Source organism: Myotis brandtii, unplaced genomic scaffold, assembly GCF_000412655.1.
Source record: "Myotis brandtii unplaced genomic scaffold, ASM41265v1 scaffold199, whole genome shotgun sequence".
NCBI classification, from domain to species: domain Eukaryota; kingdom Metazoa; phylum Chordata; class Mammalia; order Chiroptera; family Vespertilionidae; genus Myotis; species Myotis brandtii.
Genome location: NW_005357414.1, coordinates 2,344,848 through 2,365,354, shown reverse-complemented (window position 1 = coordinate 2,365,354; position 20,507 = coordinate 2,344,848). Strand labels below are relative to the sequence as shown.

General features: G+C 38.9%; 1 protein-coding gene across 1 annotated transcript in view; it reads right to left on the bottom strand.

Moving 5' to 3' along the window:
* Positions 1-20,507, bottom strand: part of GUCY2F (guanylate cyclase 2F, retinal) — a 117,611-nt gene that overhangs the window by 73,218 nt on the left and 23,886 nt on the right. The window contains 4 exon segments of the mRNA XM_014538846.1: positions 2,984-3,068; positions 4,772-5,126; positions 18,642-18,866; positions 18,868-18,941. Of these exon segments, the coding sequence (XP_014394332.1) occupies positions 2,984-3,068; positions 4,772-5,126; positions 18,642-18,866; positions 18,868-18,941 (739 nt within the window).

Sequence of the window (20,507 nt, the reverse complement as noted above, 5' to 3'; positions counted from 1 at the left end):
GCCCTTCAGCCCACAAGCTCCAAACAAATGTCAGCCAACCCCATGATTTTTGTTTCTTTTTTTCCTCCCTTTACCAAGAATTGCAATTGGGCTCACTCTAAGCCCAAAGAACCAGTGAGTTCCATGGGAAAAACCAGTGAGACCAGTCCTTTGGGGTGGGGGTGGGGGTGGGGTGATAAATAACACAAACAGCTGAGTGACTCCATTTTCCACCTTACCATGAGATGTTTTGGCACTGGGTAGCCAGAGCCCATTAGTCCTCAAATCTCCCTGGAGTGGGAAGTTTTTTGATTGAATGAAATTTATTTTCACTAAGTGGGTAATGATGTTATTTAAATACTTTATTCTTTGGAAGCAGCTAAATTAAAGACATTAAATTTCTGCTGTGAGCAGGGATATGTAACAGTCACAGAAATTAAAAGAAAAACTTTTTGTAAAGTAATGTTTTTATTGATTTAGTGGGCAGTTAAACAGACATGAGCAGAGTAGGAATGATAAGCCAGGTACAGAAGGTCATCAGGGCAGAAAGCCCGGGGTGCCTAGCAATGGGAAAACAAGTACTGTAGGGTGGGACCTCACCCCCAGGATTGCCTTTCCTCCCATAGCATACTGCCAGTCATGTGATTTAGACCCCATGACCTTTCATATATCTGGTCATGTTGTTTGGACCTTCCCCTGGCCTTTTCTTCCTTGGCATGTCACTAGTCATACGGTAGACCCCCTTCTAGGAGAAACAAGGGGGCCAGAGAATAGCCTCATATTACTCCCACACAAGCACTTGCATCACCACTCCCTTAAGCATTAAGCCCCCAGTACAATGAGGCTCTGTCTTGCATCAAATAATCTTAGGAACAAAGCCTCAGTTCTGCTGACCACAGAGACAGAGTTTTGGTCAAACTAGAGATAGCATTTAAGCTTCAGTTGTGTTTCAGCTCCAAGCTTAGAAAAGCAGCAAAACCAGATGAAGTGACACCATGGCTGACATCAGAACTAGTTTCAATGACTAATAATCTCCCACCCCGAGCATCAACCAATCAGTAGCGACCATGACCATAAAAGGACACACCTGGGAAGCTGATGAATATTTTATTGAGATGGTACCCTAAGATCTCCCTTAAAATTCCCATCTTTGGAAAACAGATAAAACCCCTTAAGACGAAGGACCCACTCTCTCGAGCACACACATGCCTTTCCCCCTTTCTGTTCCCCAGGTGTGTTTTCTTTGCCTTTCTTTTCCCCAAGTTCCAAGGGCCTTCTTTTGCCTCTGTAACGTGTTTCCTGGGTCCATGCAGCTTAACTGGCTCAAATCTTCTACAGATCACTTCTACCTCTGTGACTTTCTAAATAAACTTCTTATGCTGGAGTTCTTGGCACTGAATTCTTTCTTAGCCAAACTCAAGGACTGAGGTCTAGCTCCACTGGTAACATCTGATGTGCAGTCCACTGTTAACATTTATCAAGTGTGTTTTACCAATTCATAAGTTATCTACTACTCTGTGTGGCTTTTTCAAGTTTCTAATCACAGGGAGAATGGATCACACTGTTTTTTTTTTTTCACAGCAATGTCAATATATTAAACACTAAGAGCTACTTGTTATAGTTTCAATCCAGGATCTCACAGTCATTAGAATATCATAGCTGGAAGGACTCTTGAAGATCATCTAATCCAATTTCTTTATTTTAAAATGAGAAAATTCTGGCCAAGAGAGGTTTAGTGTCTGGTCCAAATTTATATAGCTACTTAATACACTCTAGACCAGCGGTTCTCAACCTGTGGGTCGCGACCCCTTTGGCAGTCAAACGACCCTTTCACAGGGGTCACCTAAGACCGTCCTGTATATCAGATATTTACATTACGATTCATAACAGTAGCAACATTACAGTTATGAAGTAGCAACGAAAATAATTTTATGGTTGGGTCACAACATGAGGAACTGTATTTAAAGGGCCAGAAGGTTGAGAACCACTGCTCTAGACATTCTTTCTTGAAGCTAGCCAAAATAGCTCCATTCCATTTCCTACCAAATTTGCATCACATTGCTGTCAGCACCACCCTTACAAAGAGATTACAAAGGTGTGGCTTGCAGGGTGGAAAGCTTAAAGCAGGAGAGTTGTGATAGATTTAATTTTTCACTCTTCCAAAATCATCCTAGTATGGGGGAGGGCCCAATTGTTAAAATGCAACGATTATAAGAAAAGGTTGTCATATTAAGCCATCTTCAGCCATTTATCCCTGATCCTGAATTAGTTCATCAGAGTAGTTGGTCACCTATTAAGGGATTTGAAGGAGAAAGACAAAGATGGTGGTAATGAATAGCTAGGAGAGCTTTGGTCCAAGGAAGAAGGACAGTAAAAATCTGGAATATGATACCCTAGGCAAAAGTCATGAATGTCAAAGTGGGAATTCTGGGCTCCCAACTATCAACAGGCAAGTCTCATATGCCTGGGAAAGAGTTAAGATTTACCATTTGATGAGCACCTACTATAAGTCAGGTATTGTTCTAGGTACTTTACTTTGGTTTCTTTAACCCCCACTACAATCCTGTGAGTTAGTATCAAAATCACTAAATCTTGGATTCTAGCCAATTCTGCCTAATTCTTAGAACTTTTAAAATGCCCAAACTCCATTCCCCACAAGTCTATACCATTTAGGGAAGGAAAGATTCTGCCAGTGGAAAAAAAGAGGACAGATAGGAAGTAGACAGGCCCTAAAGTACTAGTTCTCTTATTTCATGATAGTGTTGAGAGCCATATCTACTCACAGGCAACAACACTGACAACACAACTGAGGAGGTTATTCTTGGCATCATAAAACCACTTCACCCTAAATGAGGCCAGTAGGAATGGTAAATCACTATGGAAAAAAGAAAATCAGTGGGTCATGTAATGAGGCAATTGTACTGCAACATGACTTCCTGGAAATCAATATTAACAAGGTTATTATGGGCTTATATTTTTTATATAAAAAACATTAAAAATGTACCTTATAAAGTAAGAAAATCCATTAATAGATAGCAGGGTTATAAGCAAAGCAAGGCAGACCATCACAGCAAAGACAGGGCCCATGCCTGCAGAGAGCAAGAGGAAGAGAAAGAATGGCATTATCAAAGAGAGGCTGTAAATAAATGGCACGACAAACAGACTCTTCATGCTTTCTGGTGACTCTAAAATCAAGCCACATCTACCTAACTTAATCCTATTTTTCTACAGCACAGTCTGTCTTGTTGACTTTATGGACATAGAAAGCAATTTCACTGCTCTGAAGCAAAACCACTCACCACTCTGACAATAGCAAATCACATGAATTAAGGCTGACCTGGGTGTTTCTTTGGAAGAAAAAGTCCACGAATGGAAAACTTTCAGAACCTTATTTTATGTTGGATTGCAATAGAGTCTTCAGCATAAATATGTTATCTCACCTGTGAAGGGTAAGTATTATGTTGCCTTCATAAAATAAAAGACCATTTTAATCCACCAGTGCCCATAGACCTTGTGAGTTTTTTTATGAAAAACATAGCATTTGTCCTTCAAGGGTGAGTCTGGTTTTGATAATTAGTGTTTTCATCAGCATATAAATTGGTCTCTGGAAAATCTAAATATTTGGATGGATTACTAACATTTCAGAGGGAAAGTATATGATGATGTGAGTAAAAGGTGGTTGGGTATGTCATACTAAAGCAAAATAGAAATTAAAGTCCATTTCAAATATATGCATTTCATTTTAGAAGGTTGTGGTGTACATTTACATATCAATAATATGGATCCTTCCAAAGTTCCCTTCTGACTTTCAGAGATTTGGTGGAGTTTCCCCTCTTCCACAGGCCAGAGTTCCATCAGTCAATCAAACTGCAAATATTTATTGGATGCTGACTGTGTCAGGCAGTTGGGGGAGGGGCATAAGAATTATTAGCTATAGCCCCTACCCTCAAGGAGCAGTCTATTTGGGAGAGGGGACACAATCAATATACAGGAAACAATTGAAAAGCAATTTTGTGCTAATCTGTGAGGTACAGACTTTTAGTTCAATGGGAGTTCAGAGAGGAGAAGGGCTAGATATGGTATTTCTCCAGTGGAACCTGATCCATAGGATTTGGATATACCAAGGGAAGGACAGGTGATCTTTCTAGCAGGGGGGGAAATAGCAGCCTACAAAAGATGGAGGAAAAGGCTCGTGCCTTTCTCTTATTAGAATAACCCCTCTGGGAGTAGGATCCTTTTAAAAATAACTAGGAGATACAGAGAACAGACTCATGGTTGCCAGATGGGAGGGGGGCTGAGTTGCTGGGTGAAAAATTTAAAGGGATTAAGAACTACAAATTGGTAGCTACAAAATAGTCATGGGATGTAAAGTACAGCATAGAGAATATAGTCAATAATACTGTATTAACTATGTATGGTACCAGGTGGGTATTTGAAATATCAGAGGGACCACTTTGTAAAGTATATCATTGTCTAACCACTATATTATAACCTGAAACTAATACAAAATAATATTGAATGTAAACTATAATTGAAAAAAATAAAATTTTAAATTAAAAAAGTAACAAGTGGAGGAAGTTTTTAAATTGTGGATTATTCAAAGCTGTAAAGTACTTCTCATTGTCCTTATTATTTTAAGTTGACTACACAGCATGCCAAGATATTTATGTCATCTGAATGCAAATGATTGATTCTATGAGTGTTCTAATATTTAAATATGCCTTCCCCTAAAGAGGTTCCCTTGTACACCAAGCTGAATCAAACTGACTAGCAGTGATTTTCCATTCCTTACCTCCTCAGTGGATCTTCCCTTCTGCAAACCAACATTTTGCATCTGCTCCAGGAGGCCTGCCACGAGGGAAGTGAATGGGAGTCCCTATGAATTGTAGCAGCTCTGTTTCCATGTCCACAGTGTAAGTTCCATGGAGTTCCCATTCTTTCCAGTTGGTGTCCAGGATTTCATATTCTGAAATTCCATTTCAATTTGAACCTGTCTTTATCAACTGGTTGAATCCACAGAACTGCATGTTTCTGGAATGCTGAACCAGGCTGGCAGCACTAGCCCGTCCATTTTCTTTCACAGCATTATTCATGGCTTGTGCGATAAGGTAAATTGAATTGTAGATGGTTCCAAACAACGGTGAAACCTATTTTTAAAAATTACAATTATCTTCAGCCATAGTCCCCCTAGCCTAGAGCAATCTCCGAGTATATTCCAAACCTGTGTTCATTATAATGGGCTGCACGTCTGAGTGGAAGAGAGCTCTGAAAACCGAGAGGGGAAAAAACAATTGTTTCTGAGGACCTGCTTGTTTTCTCCCCTGAATTTTTCTGTTTTTCTCCCCCAGGCCTTCACAATTTTAAATATAACAAATATGATAATTTTATGGGCAAGCCAAGTCATACAGAATATATTTTTATATCTCTAATCTAAGAAACTGATTTAGAATTATAAAGGGCACTAAAAAGAACATGTATGGCCCTAGGTTTGGCTCAGTAGATAGAGCGTCGGCTGTGGACTGAAGGGTCCTGGGTTCGATTCTGGTCAAGGGCACATGCCCGGGTTGTGGGCTCGATCCCTAGTAGGGCGCGTGCAGGAGGCAGCCAATCAAAGATGATCTCTCATCATTGATGTTTCTATCTCTCTCTCCCTCTCCCTTCCTCTCTGAAATCAATAAAAAATATTTTAAAAACCCCACAAAAACATGTATGGAATAGACAAGAGGCACTCAATGGAAATTTACCAGGTTAATTACTGGTGCATTATGTATGATAAAATCATTTTGCTGGCACTACTAGAGTGGTAAGTATATGTGTTAAGACTATAAATAATGTTTCCACAGTCAACGTCTTATCCTGTCTTAGTTCAAAATGGCTATTCTCCTAGACCAGTGGTCGGCAAACTCATTAGTCAACAGAGCCAAATATCAACAGTACAACGACTGAAATTTCTTTTGAGAGCCAAATTTTTTAAACTTAAACTATATAGGTAGGTACATTGTTATTAACTTAATTAGGGTACTCCTAAGGCTTAGGAAGAGCCACACTAAAGGGGCCAAAGGGGGGAGGTACATTGTTTTGAGGTACGTTCGCTGAGGTCGACCCCTTCCAACTCTCCCATCCACACTCGTCTATCTGAAACAAGTATACAAGACGAGTGTGGATGGGAGAGTTGGAAGGGGTCGACCTCAGCGAACGTACCTCAAAACAATGTACCTCCCCCATGCTGCATATCCCGTGGCCCGCCTGCGCCGTGTCTCCCATCGCCCGACCGACTGACAACCCCCACTTCTTCTAACACCACTTCTTCAAAATAGACTCGCCCAGGCCTAAAACCAACTTCTGCGCATGGGGCACGAAGTTTCAATTGCACTATATGTGCGCACCTGCACGTGGCATTTTGTGTGGAAGAGCCACACTCAAGGGGCCAAAGAGCTGCATGTGGCTCGCGAGTTGGGGTTTGCCAACCACTGTCCTAGACACATGCACCCCAGAGAAAGTGACCACTAGAATACAGTTTTAAACACATATTCCCACACATACACATGCAAACATGCATACTAACATATACACACCCACAAATACAGAGCAAAATGTAGTATATGGAGAATGTGGTTTTTATCAAGAGACACTATTTCTTATTGGTATTCAAAGTGCAAAGTCTTGGTGACAAGCCACTATAAAGCAGTAAGGCTGCTACAGTGGACAGCATGACTCTGCCTGCTTTACAAATATGGTAAAGCAAAAGTATTTGTGTACTATGTCTGATGTACTCTTCATTAACCTTGTAAGTTTATTTTTGTAACAAATCTTGTATCTTTTTTCCATAAAGGTAGGAAGGAAGAGGGCACAATCCATCTCTCCATCCCTCTCCACACCAGCTATGGCTTCATGGTTTTTCATAACATTTCACTTCTAGGATGGAATTCAAGAAAACTATGGTCAGACCATTTAACTGAGCTTCAGGGAACTTGATATGTTGGTTTCACAAGGTCTAGAAAGCTATTCCTCCTGTAACAACATTCATCTGAATTAAAAGATTTAATATCGAGTGAATCATTTTTTGTGGTGGACATACAAGTCAAGATTCAGAGAGTTGCAGCAGCTAACAAGACATGCCATGCCTTACTAATGTAGAGCAGAGGGTTTCAGTCCTGGCTGTACATTAAAATTATCCAGGGAATATAAAAAAAGACCAATACCAATTCCATTCCAACCCAGACCAACAAAATAAGGCACAGTAAGTTTGGAACACAGTAAATCAGTATTTACTAAACGCTTCCCAGAAAGTCTAGTATGCATTTAGGGTTTAAAATTAACAACATAAGAAGACACATTGGCCTAATGCCAGGATGTTGGTAAAATCACTTCTCCCCTCTCTCTGCAAACATGAAGAGATCATCTAGTCTAGCAATCTTTCTTTCTAGGTACGAAAGGGAAACCCAGAGTAGTTAAGTGATTTTTCAAGGTCACTCACCTAGGTATAAAATCAGGACTAGAACTGAGGTCTCCTATTTCTTAGTTTAGCATTCTTGATTGAAATAGATGTTCCGTGTGGTCCCTCCTAGTTCTGAACTCCTATGAAATTTCCAAACTCTTAGTCTAATCCAGGGATCAAACTTAGCTTGCACGCCTTTTTTTGGCCTATATATGGGTTATTCTTCATTTCTGTGATCTTTTAACATTGGAATGCCCCACAGCTCAGTCCTTCACCCTCTTCTCTATACTCTTTCCCTTGGTAATCTCTTCTAGTCTCGTATCTTTAAATACCATATCTTTGTCATAAATCTCCAATTTATAGTTCCAGCTCAGGCCTCTTTCCTAAATTCCAGACTGATATGGTCAACTGACTAATTTGATATATCTACTTGGATGTTAAATTTTAATGTACCCAAAATCAAAATTCTATTCTTTATCACAAATCCCTCTGCTATCTACAATGAGTCTTCCCCAATTTTTAAAAGTTACTCCATGCTTCTAGTCGTTCAACCCAAAAACCTTATCTCAGATAACAGAAATAACTAATATCAGCACAGAAATCAACACCTCAGTCTCGTGAGCTTTATTTCAATGACCTCCCTTTACCACTCTCCCTTAACATGCACTATACAAATAGGTATGGTGAATGGATGACATATGCAGCCACCAAGACATCTACCCTTAGATGCCTAGCACACACTGAAGTCCCTTAAGGGGTTTCACTAACTATCCCTCCTGACATTCTCAGATGCTTCATTTAATTGTCTTTAGGATTTCTGCAAAAGCCTGCCTGTTTTCTGGGGCTTTGGTAGGTTATGACAATATGTGAAGTCTGGAAGGTGTAGTACAAAATCAATACTAGTAAAACGAATGAGTAGAAAGCCACAGGGCAGTAAGCCCCTGAAAGTAGAGAGAATGCTAATATTCTGTTTTGAAAGGCACAGAGCTTTCTGGAAAAGAAACTACATCTACCTACAGCCAAAAGCAAAGATTGAAACTCTTAATAACAATAACGTCACCTCTGAGTTGACCCATCTGAAAGGGTTTTCAGCTGGCAGGCTACAGTCCCCTTTGTGTTCTCAGATTGACCCCTTTTAGAGCTGACTGACAGCAGCTCTCCAAGATTACTGAAATCTGAACCTTGTTGTTCAGGATTCTCTGGCCTCCACCACATAACACACACACACACACACACACACACACACACACACACACACACACACAGAGGCACACGCACACACACACTTACACACATGCACAGCCACAAAAGTATGGTATGGTAGAGGGCCTTGAAACTAAGGTGAAAAGCATAGCTGTAGCAACAGCATTCTGCTGCAAAAGAGTGACTGTCACAATGTCCCACTCTTATTATAAGGGCTTGGATTTGTGTTGTAGCTGGTTTGTGTTCCTATTTTGCCCATTGTGCCCTTCAGCAATGGGAATTGCCCCTTCCCATAAATAAAAGGCACACTTTTTTTAGCAAAGGTCTCTAGTTGCAACTGCTCTAAATAATGAGAAGAGGAGGAGGTAGAAAGTAAGACAGGGAAACAAGAACACTCCCCACAACCCTCTGCCCTGTCTTTTGACTATAGCTCCAAAGAAGATAAACAGAATTGGCAGGAACTTCTATCAGAGAGATGACCTTCTTGATATCACAGCCCGGAATTGGGAAACCACTGATGATTTACCTGCTTGTAGACCTGAACCTGAATGAATTTTTAATAAGTGAATGATAATTAAACATACTTGTTATTCATTGACTTTAGCTAGCCCTACCCTCAGCATTTTGGAGCTTGCATCTGAGAGAACAAGGTCTCAGCCACGAGCAATTATATTTGAACTACAGGCCCAGTGCACAAATTCATGCACGGATGGGGCACCTCAGGGTGGCCTGTGGGCATCGGGCCGAAACCCGCAGTCCAATGCTGCCTGCAGCTGCTACCTGCCACTCTTGCTCATCCTGGCCTCACTGCGCCTGCTGCAGGCTTGTGCCCAATCAGTCCCAATAGGGAGAGGCTTGTGCTGCCGCAGCAGTGCTCACCAGCCATGAGCCCTGCATCTGGTGCCCTCCTGAGGGGAGTGGCCTGCGGGATCAGCCGAAACCAGCTCTCTGACATCCCTTGAAGGGTCCCGGATTGTGAGAGGATGCAGGCCAGGCCGAGGGACCCCACTGGTGCATGACCAGGCCGGGGAGGGACCATGGGAGGGGGCATGTCTGGCCAATCTTGCTCAGTCCCAATCAGCCAGTTCCCAGCAGCAAGCTAATCTACCAGTCAGAGTGTCTGCCCCCTGGTGGTCAGTGCACATCATAGCAACTGTCTGCCCCCTGGTGGTCAGTGCATGTTATAGCAACTGTCTGCCCCCTGGTGGTCAGTGCACATCATAATGAGCAGTTGAGTGGCCTTAGCATATCAATAGCATATTACGCTTTGATTGGTTGAACAGTCGACCGGTGACTGGACACAGCATATTCGGCTTTTATCATATAGGATTTGTTGACTATGATGGTTCATGCTGTTACTGAGTTGACTATCATCAGTTTAGAGTTATTGTGCTTGAAAGACACAAAAATGTCTTCCAAAAGTTTTGTCCTTGGAAGCATGCATTAAACCTGGCTTGGAAAGCAGCACCTGAAGGACAAAATGATAACATCACTTTTGAACAAAAAGCTAGGCACATGCAGAGATCATGAAACCAAAGAGCAATTGAATTTCAGTTATTAAAGGTGGTACCTCCAATAATGCATTATCTCAACCCTTGGACTTAGCCAAGAGATGGCTAATAACCCAATCTCTTTGATATGATACTCATGAATACAATACCCTTATTTTATATAAAGAATGAGGTACAAAGACAGTTTTAGTCACTGTGAGCTGCAGGCAACCTTTTCCGACAACCTATGTGGTGGGCCCCATCCTGGAATGCTCCAGTCCTAACCACATTCCCTTCAGCCTAGCATCCCAGGCACCCATATTTAGAGTGATGGAAAACAATAGGTGCAAGGAGCTTAAGGTCCTCCAGGCTAGCTGAAAAATACAGACTTCCTTTGCTTAGCCAAAGAAGACCACATTTGGAAAAAACATTCAAATATGTGTTCCAGAAATATGCATTTGTAGCCAATGGAATTTCACTGAAAAAAAAAAGGAATACAATAAAAGAGAAGAATGCAGACACTAAAACCTTATTTCAGAAGTCTATTCTGTGCCAAAATATAAAGGTACAAAGTAATAAAACCTGCCCAATCATCCTGAGACCAAATTAGGAAATTTGTCACTGGTGTCCCACTCCCCTAGTCTCTGCTTTCTGATTTATTGTTCTCTTTCCGTGGGTCCTCATAAAGCCCTATCACCTCCTATATCAGAGGAAAACAATCCAACCAACCCATTCCAATCAAAGTATTAGTCATTTAGTAATGTTACTTTGAGTAAAGCACTAGACATGGGACACAGTGTAATTGCTTTAAAGGCTAATGTGTTGTTAAATGGTCAGATTTTGGTAGCTGACTCCATCACTCTAAATATGGGTCAGCTACCAAAATCTGACTTAGGTTGGAATCCTTGCTCTGCCACTTGCAAGCTGTACTGCCTTGGGCCAGTTACCCTGAGCCTCAGTTTCATTGTCCGTAAAATGGAGCTTTTAATACCTAATCTGTAGGCTCAGTGGGATCATTTATATAAACTATAATAGTGCAGAGTAAGCGCTGAATACATAATAGCTACTACTGTTTGCATTTCAGAAGAGGAAACAGGACTCTAGTAATATCATCCTGGAATTGCAGTGTTCAAATCTTTTGTTCCAGTCTTGAATTTGTGACCAATAGGTAATAAAGTCCCAGCTTTATACCCAATGTCTTACTGCCCTGAAATACTAAAACTGTTCCCCTTCATTGGGGAAAGATCTTGTCCCTCTTTGTTCTACATTATATTACCTGCACAGTGACTAGCCCATAATAATAATAAAAATAACAACATTGCCCAGCCAGCATTGCTCAGTGGTTAACCATTGACCTATGAACCAGGAGGTCACGGTTTGATTCCTGGCTAGGGCATATGCCCAGGTTGTGGGCTCAGTCCCCAGTGTGGGGAGTGCAGGAGGCAGCCGACCAATGATTCTCTCTCATCATTGATATTTCCATTTCTCTCTCCCTCTCCCTTACTCTCTGAAATCAATAAAAATATATTTAAAAGAATAACAACATTAATAGCAATAATAATTTACATTTATTGAGGAGCTTAAAGTGCCAGGCAAGCTCTTTATGTGTGTTAACTTATTTAATCCTCATAACTGTATGAGGTAGTTACTAGTATCATTCTCAATTTTTTAAAAAGTTATAGAGCTTAAGTAAATTTACATCAGTCCGCCTTCAAAGCCCGTGCTATAACTACCATGTTATATCTGAGCTTAAATACTTGCTGAATTAACTAATGGATTGTGGTAAACTCATCAAAAAAAAGTTACACCCTTTTGTAACTTCTTTTTTCCTTCATGACTTCCTGATTAAAGATAGTGAAATAAATTTTTTTTCTTCACTCCCTTCCTTCTCTTAAACATCACTCCCAAACAACAAAGAAAACAAGGAACAAAAACCTTCATATCTAATGGCGTTAGCAGCCGTCTGTAACTCTAAACCACAGAAAATGAAGATGAAAAGCTGCTACAGGAGTGGCAACTAATTTAGCAGAGTGGAGGGTGATTAAACCTAAGTACTTGAAGAGGTGAATATTGGTAAGCAACAAGCAGATTGCCCCCTGAGAATCCCGGAAAGGCTTAGGAATTAGAGGCACCAATTACTATGGAAGTTGTTGTGAGGCAGAGCTCTAAAAAAGGGAGGGCTGCTTGAGTGTCTGTGTAAAGAGCAGTTAGACATTGCCACCCGCACTTCTACTAAGGACAGTCAGATCTCCATGGAAAAGAGGTTAAATTAATTCAGAGCAGCTCCAGATCTGGGACACTTGATCCAAAGGAAAGTGGGAGTTAGGTGGGCCACAAAAAAGAGACATGGATTTAAAGTCTTCATACTTAATGATGAAGAGTCCCAGTCTCCTTCCCCCATTATGGTTCCTAGAATACTGACAGCCAGGATTATGATTTCCAAGGAGGAGATTGGAGCATTCTTCTCTGAAGAAAACGACTAGCCCAACAGGCAAGACCTACAGATATGGTCAAAAAAAGAAAAAAAAATTGTTATCCAGTTGCCCTGTACTGAAACCCACTGGTCAACATACCCACCATGTACATACACCTTCAAATCTTCCTTTTAGAGCTTAACTCTTTGTTTTAAACATCTTTTTAAAAACAAATCCTTATTGTTGAAAGTATTACCTATGCCCCCCTTTTCTCCCATTGACCCCCTCCAGCCCGCCCTACCCAGGCCTTCACCACCCTATTCTCTATGTCCATGGATTATGCATATATGCATACAAGGTCTTTGGTTGATTACCTCCCAACCACCCACCCTCCCCGCCTTCCCTCAGAGATTCCACAGTCTGATCTATGCTTCCATGTCTCTGGATCCACTCTGTTCATCAGTTTATTTTGTTAATTAGATTCCACATATGAGTGAGATCGTGTGATACTTGTCTTTCTCTGACTGACTTATTTCACTTAGAGCTTAACTCTTAAGTGTAAACAGACAGGCAGAATCATCAAACATTTAAGGAAAGCTCCAAAAATAAAATAGAAACACCAAAACAAAGGAGCATGAAAAATTAGGAATTGAGGAAAACACAGAGAGGAGAAGATAACTTCAAGGGAATTATAATGTACATCTTCAGAGAAATAAGAGAAAATACTATACTTATGAAACAAAGGCAGAATGTTATTAAAATAAAATAATCAAACAATGAAAATTGATTCTTGGAATTAAAACTGTGATAGCAAATTTTGTTTTTAAAGAGTTTGAACAAATATTGAGGAATTTTTTCCAGAAAGAAAAACTAAAAACAAATTTATGATAACACAAGAGAAATAATAAGACAAAAGAAAATTAACCCAGGCAATCTTATATCCAATGAAGAGTACTTCCAGAGATAACAAAGACAATGTTGTTAAGGAAGTTATCAAATAAATAACAAGAAAAATTTCTATGCAGAATAAGTTTCTAGATTGAAAGTCTCCACCAAATGTACAGCATAATATATATCAGACATCATCATGAAATTTCATAATATCAAGAATAAAGAGATAATCTTAAAAGCTTCTGGCGGAGATAAGGAGTGGAAACAGGTTGCATCATAGGATCAGGAATAAGAATGACATTGGATTTCTCAACACCAACAGTGGAAACTAAAAGCCGATGTGCCATGTCTTCAAATTGGTGAGGGAAAATTATTTTTAACCTAGATTTATATACTCAAATAATCAAAAGTGAAGATAGAATAATGACTTTCGGACATGCAAAATCTCAAAAATTTACCTCCTATATACCTCTCTTAGAAACTATTAGAGGATGTGCTCCACCGAATGAGTAAACTAAGAAAATGGGAGACATAAGATTCATGAAACAGTGGATCCAGCACATAAGAAAGAAGAAAGGAATTTCCAGAGACATGAAAAGGGAGATCTTATCACAATAGTTGTGCAAAAAGTTTAGATTGGAATATAAAGAGAACAGAGAACCTCAAGAAAAACAAATGAAATTGATAAGGGATTTAACAGGTTTTATCATATATAAAATTGTTTTGAGAAGATTCTATAGCTTTATCAGAGGTACTTAAAGACTTAGAAATTTAAATTACAGTAAACAAATTTAAAAATACAGCAATTATGAAATCCAGTAAAAATCAAAAGTTATATGTAAAATTAATTATTACCATAATATACCACATTGATCAGCTATTAATTATATTTACATAGGTATAATATTAAAAATACTAAGTATAAAGATTGTGATGTAACTATATTGAAGGTTTAAAAAAAGATAAGGAAGTATATGAAATAACAATTCTCAACTATAAAAGAAAATCCATGAATAATGCCCAAAATTGATAAATCAAGAGACCAGTGGCAGTAAATGTAGAAGTAAATACCAGAATAGAGACTTAAAAGACATGAAAGTGTTGCTTCTGATGAAGGGCTGGGGGAAGGCCTAGGGACTGCTTTGTTGGTAATACAAAACTTTTAGCATTTCTTGACTTTTAAATTTATGTGTATTTATCACTTTTATGGTTTTATTTTTTTTGTTTTACTTTTTAAAGAAGCAAGGGTATAAAAGAAAAGAGGTTGCAAACCATTGCTATAGGCAATATAGCCTTTGTGCAGACATTTCAATTCCACTGTAAGTTATTGGGCAAAGCAAAAATACAGCTATATTTTTCATATTTTATTGAATCATTTACTACCTATATCTCTCACTAGAATTTAAGCCCCATAAGAGTAGGGACAAATGATGTGCTAGCAAATGTTTAACATCTCCATGAGGAGAGAAAAAGCTCTTACTTGTAGCATTTATCAATTTCTGTGGTGTAAATATTCTCAATGCCTAATTTCAAGCTACCATCATGATGCCACTGACACTGAGTTGAGAAAAGATGCACACAATTGACTTTTTGTGTGTGTTTTTTTATTTTTCAATTACAGTTTACATTCAATATTATTTTGTATTAGTTTCGGGTGTATAGCATATTGGTTAGACAATCATATAGTTTACAGTGTGTTCCCCCCAATATTTCCAGTATCTACCACAAGATTTTTGTCAGTTGTGCATTGTAGCCAGTCCACAAAATCTAACTGTGTTGCTCCAACAATTTTCACACAATTGGCTTTTGTGGACTGACTCTAACACACAATGACAAAAATCCTATCTTGTTCAACATTCTATCTGGAGTTCAACATAGTGTGTGGCACATAGCAGGTACTCAATAAATAGTTGCTGATCTGTTGACTGAATAGGAAAAAAAATACAGGAGCCCAGAGATAAGCAAACATTAAACTACATAATTTGATCTGAGAAAATACCATTTTGGATGTTAAAAGTAAAATAACTTTGAAAGCTGGAACTACTGAGTGTCTCTGCCAGTAATTAGAAAACAAGAGAGTAGGAAGCTGAAGTCAGATTGTAATTTAATGCTAAATCACATCGAAAAGATCATTCTGGCCCAAAGGAGAGGAAATGGAAAGGAAGGTAGCTATGAGCCAGGCACTCTGCTAGATACTTTACACACCATTACTTTGTTTAATCTTCACAGTAATCTTAGAAGATGTAGACCACTAATACATTTCACAGATGGGAAAACTGAGACTCAAAAACGTCTAAGTAGCCTGGCAGGTATGGCTCAGTGGTTGAGTGTCAACCCATGAACCAAGAGGTCAGAGATTTAATTCCCAGTCAGAATACATGCCCAGGTTGTGGGCTCAATCCCCAGGAGGGGGCATGCAGGAGGCAGCTGATAATGATGTTTCCCATCGATGTTTCTATCTCTCTATCCCTCGCCCTTCCTCTCTCTCTAAAATTCAATAAAAAACATATTTTAAAATGTCTAAGTAATATAACCACTATGCTGTACACCTGAAACTAATACAAATAATACTGAACATAAATTGTAATTGAAAAAAAAGTCTAAGTACTTTGCCCAAGGACACACAACTAGTAAGAATGAGAGCTGAGATTTACCAGGGTTTATCTAACTCCTTACTATATGCTCTTTCTGCTATACCAGCTGCCTTCAAAAATACCTTAAAACAACATCATTTAGGAATGGGGGTAGGGAAGCTTTGTTTATCACAAATGTGAAGATAATTGTCTATCATTCTTTGGTTATGAAGGTAAAGATTAGGCACCTGCAAAGTGGGGGTGGAAGTGCATCTAAATAAGCTTTTTATAAGCTTTAGAGTATTTTTTAGCTCTATTTCCTTGTCTAAAGCTGAGTACAGGCTGCCTAGCAACCAAGCTAATGGTATCCCTCTTTTTTTTGCCTTAATTACCTTTTCCACAAGCTCAAAGAGATTGGATCAAATATTAAGAGAAGGTCTGAATTTTTTGTATCAAAATATCTGCTCATATATATTTATAATACACAGGCATGCGCACATGCACACGCACGCGCGCGCGCGCGCACACACACACACACACACACACACACATTCCTCTTTCCCTAAATCCTGTGATTAAAATACAAAGACAATCTAGTCTATATCTATGTGATGCCATATCATTGTCTAAAAGTACAAGGATCCACTATATTGTGGCTTGCTTATAAGTACACCAAACAACTGTTCTGAACAACCATTCTTAGCAATTTGAGGGATCCTTGCAATTCTTGACCAAATTGATTAATTGTTTTCAGTTAAATGTGTGTGTGTGTGTGTGTGTGTGTGTCCAGCACTGTTAATATCTCTGCTAGCCACTTTTTTCATCAGAACAAGAATCAGTAAAATTTTTGCTATCAATACTCAGGAGAGAAAGAGATAAGTAAACCTAAGTGTCATCTGAATCACTTATTCAGAGAGAGAAGCAGTCCAAAGGATAAAGAAATAAAGAGTGGATAAAATGGAGAATGTGAGATGACAGCCTTCTTCCTTGCTAACAAAATCCCAATTTTGTTCAGTTTTCCAATAGCCATAGGGTCAGTCACAGTGGTCTCATTCATCTTTCTAAATTATTGGTTTAAGTATGAGGATGGAACAAGATTGTGACCAGGACCATGTGGGGAGAAGTTTGCTGTAAAAGCTTCTGTGAGAGGAACATTCCCCATTTTTGTCTGTAGACAGGTCCAGCTGTATGTGATGTCTGGAACTGCAGCAGCCATCTTGGGCACATGAGAGCAACCAGGTCATAAGGTCAAGCTAGCATGCTATGACTTGTAAAGTGGAAAGATGAAAAGAAACTGATTCATTGAAGACATCATTGAGCTGATGAAGAACTGACACTGGATCTTCCATAGCTTCAAATTTTGAAAATGAAAATCACTTGGATCACTTGGTGTTGAACTGTTACTTGCAGCCAGAAGCATTATAATGAATACAGTATGCTAGCAAATGCTAGAGCACTTAAAACTTATTTATGTGTCATTTTAAATACTCCTGAAAATTACTGCCTTCTACATCTGGCCTCCAACCTATAAAACTTCCCTCTGTATTTTTTCTAATCTAACTGACATCTTTGGCCTCCCCATCTTCTTTTTATATTCCTCATCTTTGTGTGTGTGTGTGTGTGTGTGTGTGTGTGTGTGTGTGTGTATTTTTCCTCTTTGTTTTTGCCTTTACTCTCCATTCTTTTCTGTTTTTTTCCCTCCCCATTCCTTTTCATTCCTCTGCCCTTAAGTGGCAGTGATTTATACATGCATTCATCTAAATATTGTTTCTTATATATTAGAAGGTAGGAAGTCTTTCTAATTCCAAATAATTTCTTTCACTCTATTAGGAAAATACACCTGACCTTTCTTCTCTCCCTTACTCATTTCCTCCTACTGGACTGGTTAGTTTGGATAGAGAAGTAAACACATATAGCCCAGCCCCTCCTAACATCTTTCTCTTGGGAGTAACCTACCAATAGGGAACACATGCTCTTCTATGCTTCTCCAGGCTGTATATTTTACAAAGGGCATGCTGCCATAAGGCAGGAATATGGTGGTCTAGTAATATTGATTACTAGATGGAGAAGTCTGATTTAATCCTCAGATACATTAGTGGGAAGGTCAAATACCTACAGATAGAAGCCAAACTCTCTAATACAAGCTTTATCAATAATAAAGGTAATGTCTTCTTATATATCAGCTCTCTTGTCTTATTGTTGAATTGGTTCAGAAATTGGGTCAGAAACAAGACTTCTTTTTACTAGGCCTCTTTGAACAGCACTAGTCTATATTATAGTTTTACTAGAAGCTCAGCACGTGAAATCATGTGGCCCCGCCCACCCGCACTGGTCTTTGGTCTTTATGGCATTAGGGCCACAGGCCTTTTATAATATAGATTGCCCCATTCTTAAATATATTTTATTTAATCTTCATGGCTGTATGCTGTCATTATGCTGTCATTGTGGGTTGCTTGAAGGTGAAAAAAGATCTCTAACAATATAATATGTATTTGTTTTATAAATGCTTTCTGCAAAAAAAAGGTGTTTTTCATTTATGTGTGATTGCCTGTTACTGATTATGTTTCCTATAGAATAGAGGCTCTTGATAGGAAAAATATTTACCTTCATGATTTTTTAGTTTCTTGCTCATAACTTGTGAATCTGTGCTTACTTGATCTGACTCCAGTTTCTCAAGAATTTCACCTCTAGTTGCTGCCTCTGTATAGGCTTGATAGAATGTCTTTTTGGGGTACTCCACTGTAATGGTGAACACAGCATCATAGGCTTCCCAGAGTTTTGGATTACTCTTCGGGACCTGGTAGGGGGTATGCTTATAAGGTAAATTGTAGAGTAGGGCATCATAGAGAACAAAGACATAGGTTCCATCAGTCATTTTTTAGATCATGAGCCCATTCCAAGGAATATGTTTGAGTCCCTCTCACAATCAAGGCCAAATGCATACACATGATTACTGTAACCAACAAAGCAAGAAGGTTATGGCAGCAATATGTCAGTAAATATATTACCCAAAACTACAGATTGATAAAAGTAAATAAATGTGTTATAATCAATTTGTAAATGATTTCTATCTTATGCCTCCAAGATGAGCAAGATTAGAAGCCCAGATTTGAGGGTGAGGTATGTTCAGGGACTATGGATAAGGCATAGGGACAAGACAGATATGTGTATAGCTGCAGAATCTAAAGTAGACAGGAACAACAATAAATATAACAAAGAGGAGGTAGAATAATGAAGAGGCTTTGAGGTTGGAAGACCGAGGTTTATATCCTAACATCATCAGTTATTAGCTGTATACCCTTAGGTAAATTATTTAATCTCTGTCTCATTCACAAAATGGAGATAATAAATATGTGCTTTATGAGGTCATAGTGATGATTAAAGGAGCAATTAATATAATGGGCTAGCACTTACCACTCAATAAGCAGTAGCTATTATTATACCTATGATAAGAAGGCTAAGAAGAGAGGACAGAGACATTGCACTAGCCACTATTGCTTTTCATTGCCAAACTCCTAAATATGTTCCAATAGATTTTAACCAACTGTTCCCAACCTTACCAAGGACATTATAGACAATGAATGGCACTAACTTACTAGTACACTCACCTATAAGTGCTACTAATATTATGAGTAAGTTCAACTTTTAAAAATCTAACTTTTCTATAATTGGAATTATTTTGCACTCAATTTAATTCTTCCTAGACTTATGAAACTATGCTAATTAGCAAGGCTATGCTAAAATAAAATGGAATAGAGGGAGCATGGTTGAAGAATGGCAACCAGATCATAAGACTGGAAGTCATATCCAATTTTGCCTTTGGCATGCCAAATGGGTTTAGTGTAAGCCCATTTGTGCTTCAGTACCCACATCTTTAAAATGTAGATTCCAATGCATTTCACAGATACATTGAATAATTTAATTAGATAATGTCTGGAAAGTATTCTGAACTCCTTGAAGAAAGGAAAATGTCCTATTGCCATTGGTAAATATTAATTATACATGCTTAAATGGGAACTTTTAATCCCAGGATGTGACTACGTTTAACTAATTTCAGTGACTGGTCTTTATCTATTTTCAAAAACCTTCTTTGCACTTGTTAAATACCCCCAGAAAGTTTCCCCTTTGAGCTAAAGCTGATAATCTTCACTTTTTAAGGTATAACTAGTAAGTTATGAAGTTGATTTAAACACCACACACACACACACACACACACACACACACACACACCGTAACCCGTTTCCAAAGGACCATTAGCTCCTTCAATATAATTACCCTAAGGGGTTCCACATGTATTGTGATGCTCAAATCTTCCTTCAAATACTCTCAGGATATCCTTGGAGCTAGTTCATGAGCCATAAAAGGGATTCAGTCTCCCTTGTGCAAAATCACATCCTATCTAATAATAGACAAACATGGTAATTAACCGTACCTCCGACATGCTTCCCATTGGCTAATCAGGGCGATATGCAAATTAACTGCCAACCAAGATGGCGGCCGGCAGCCAGGCAGCTGAAGC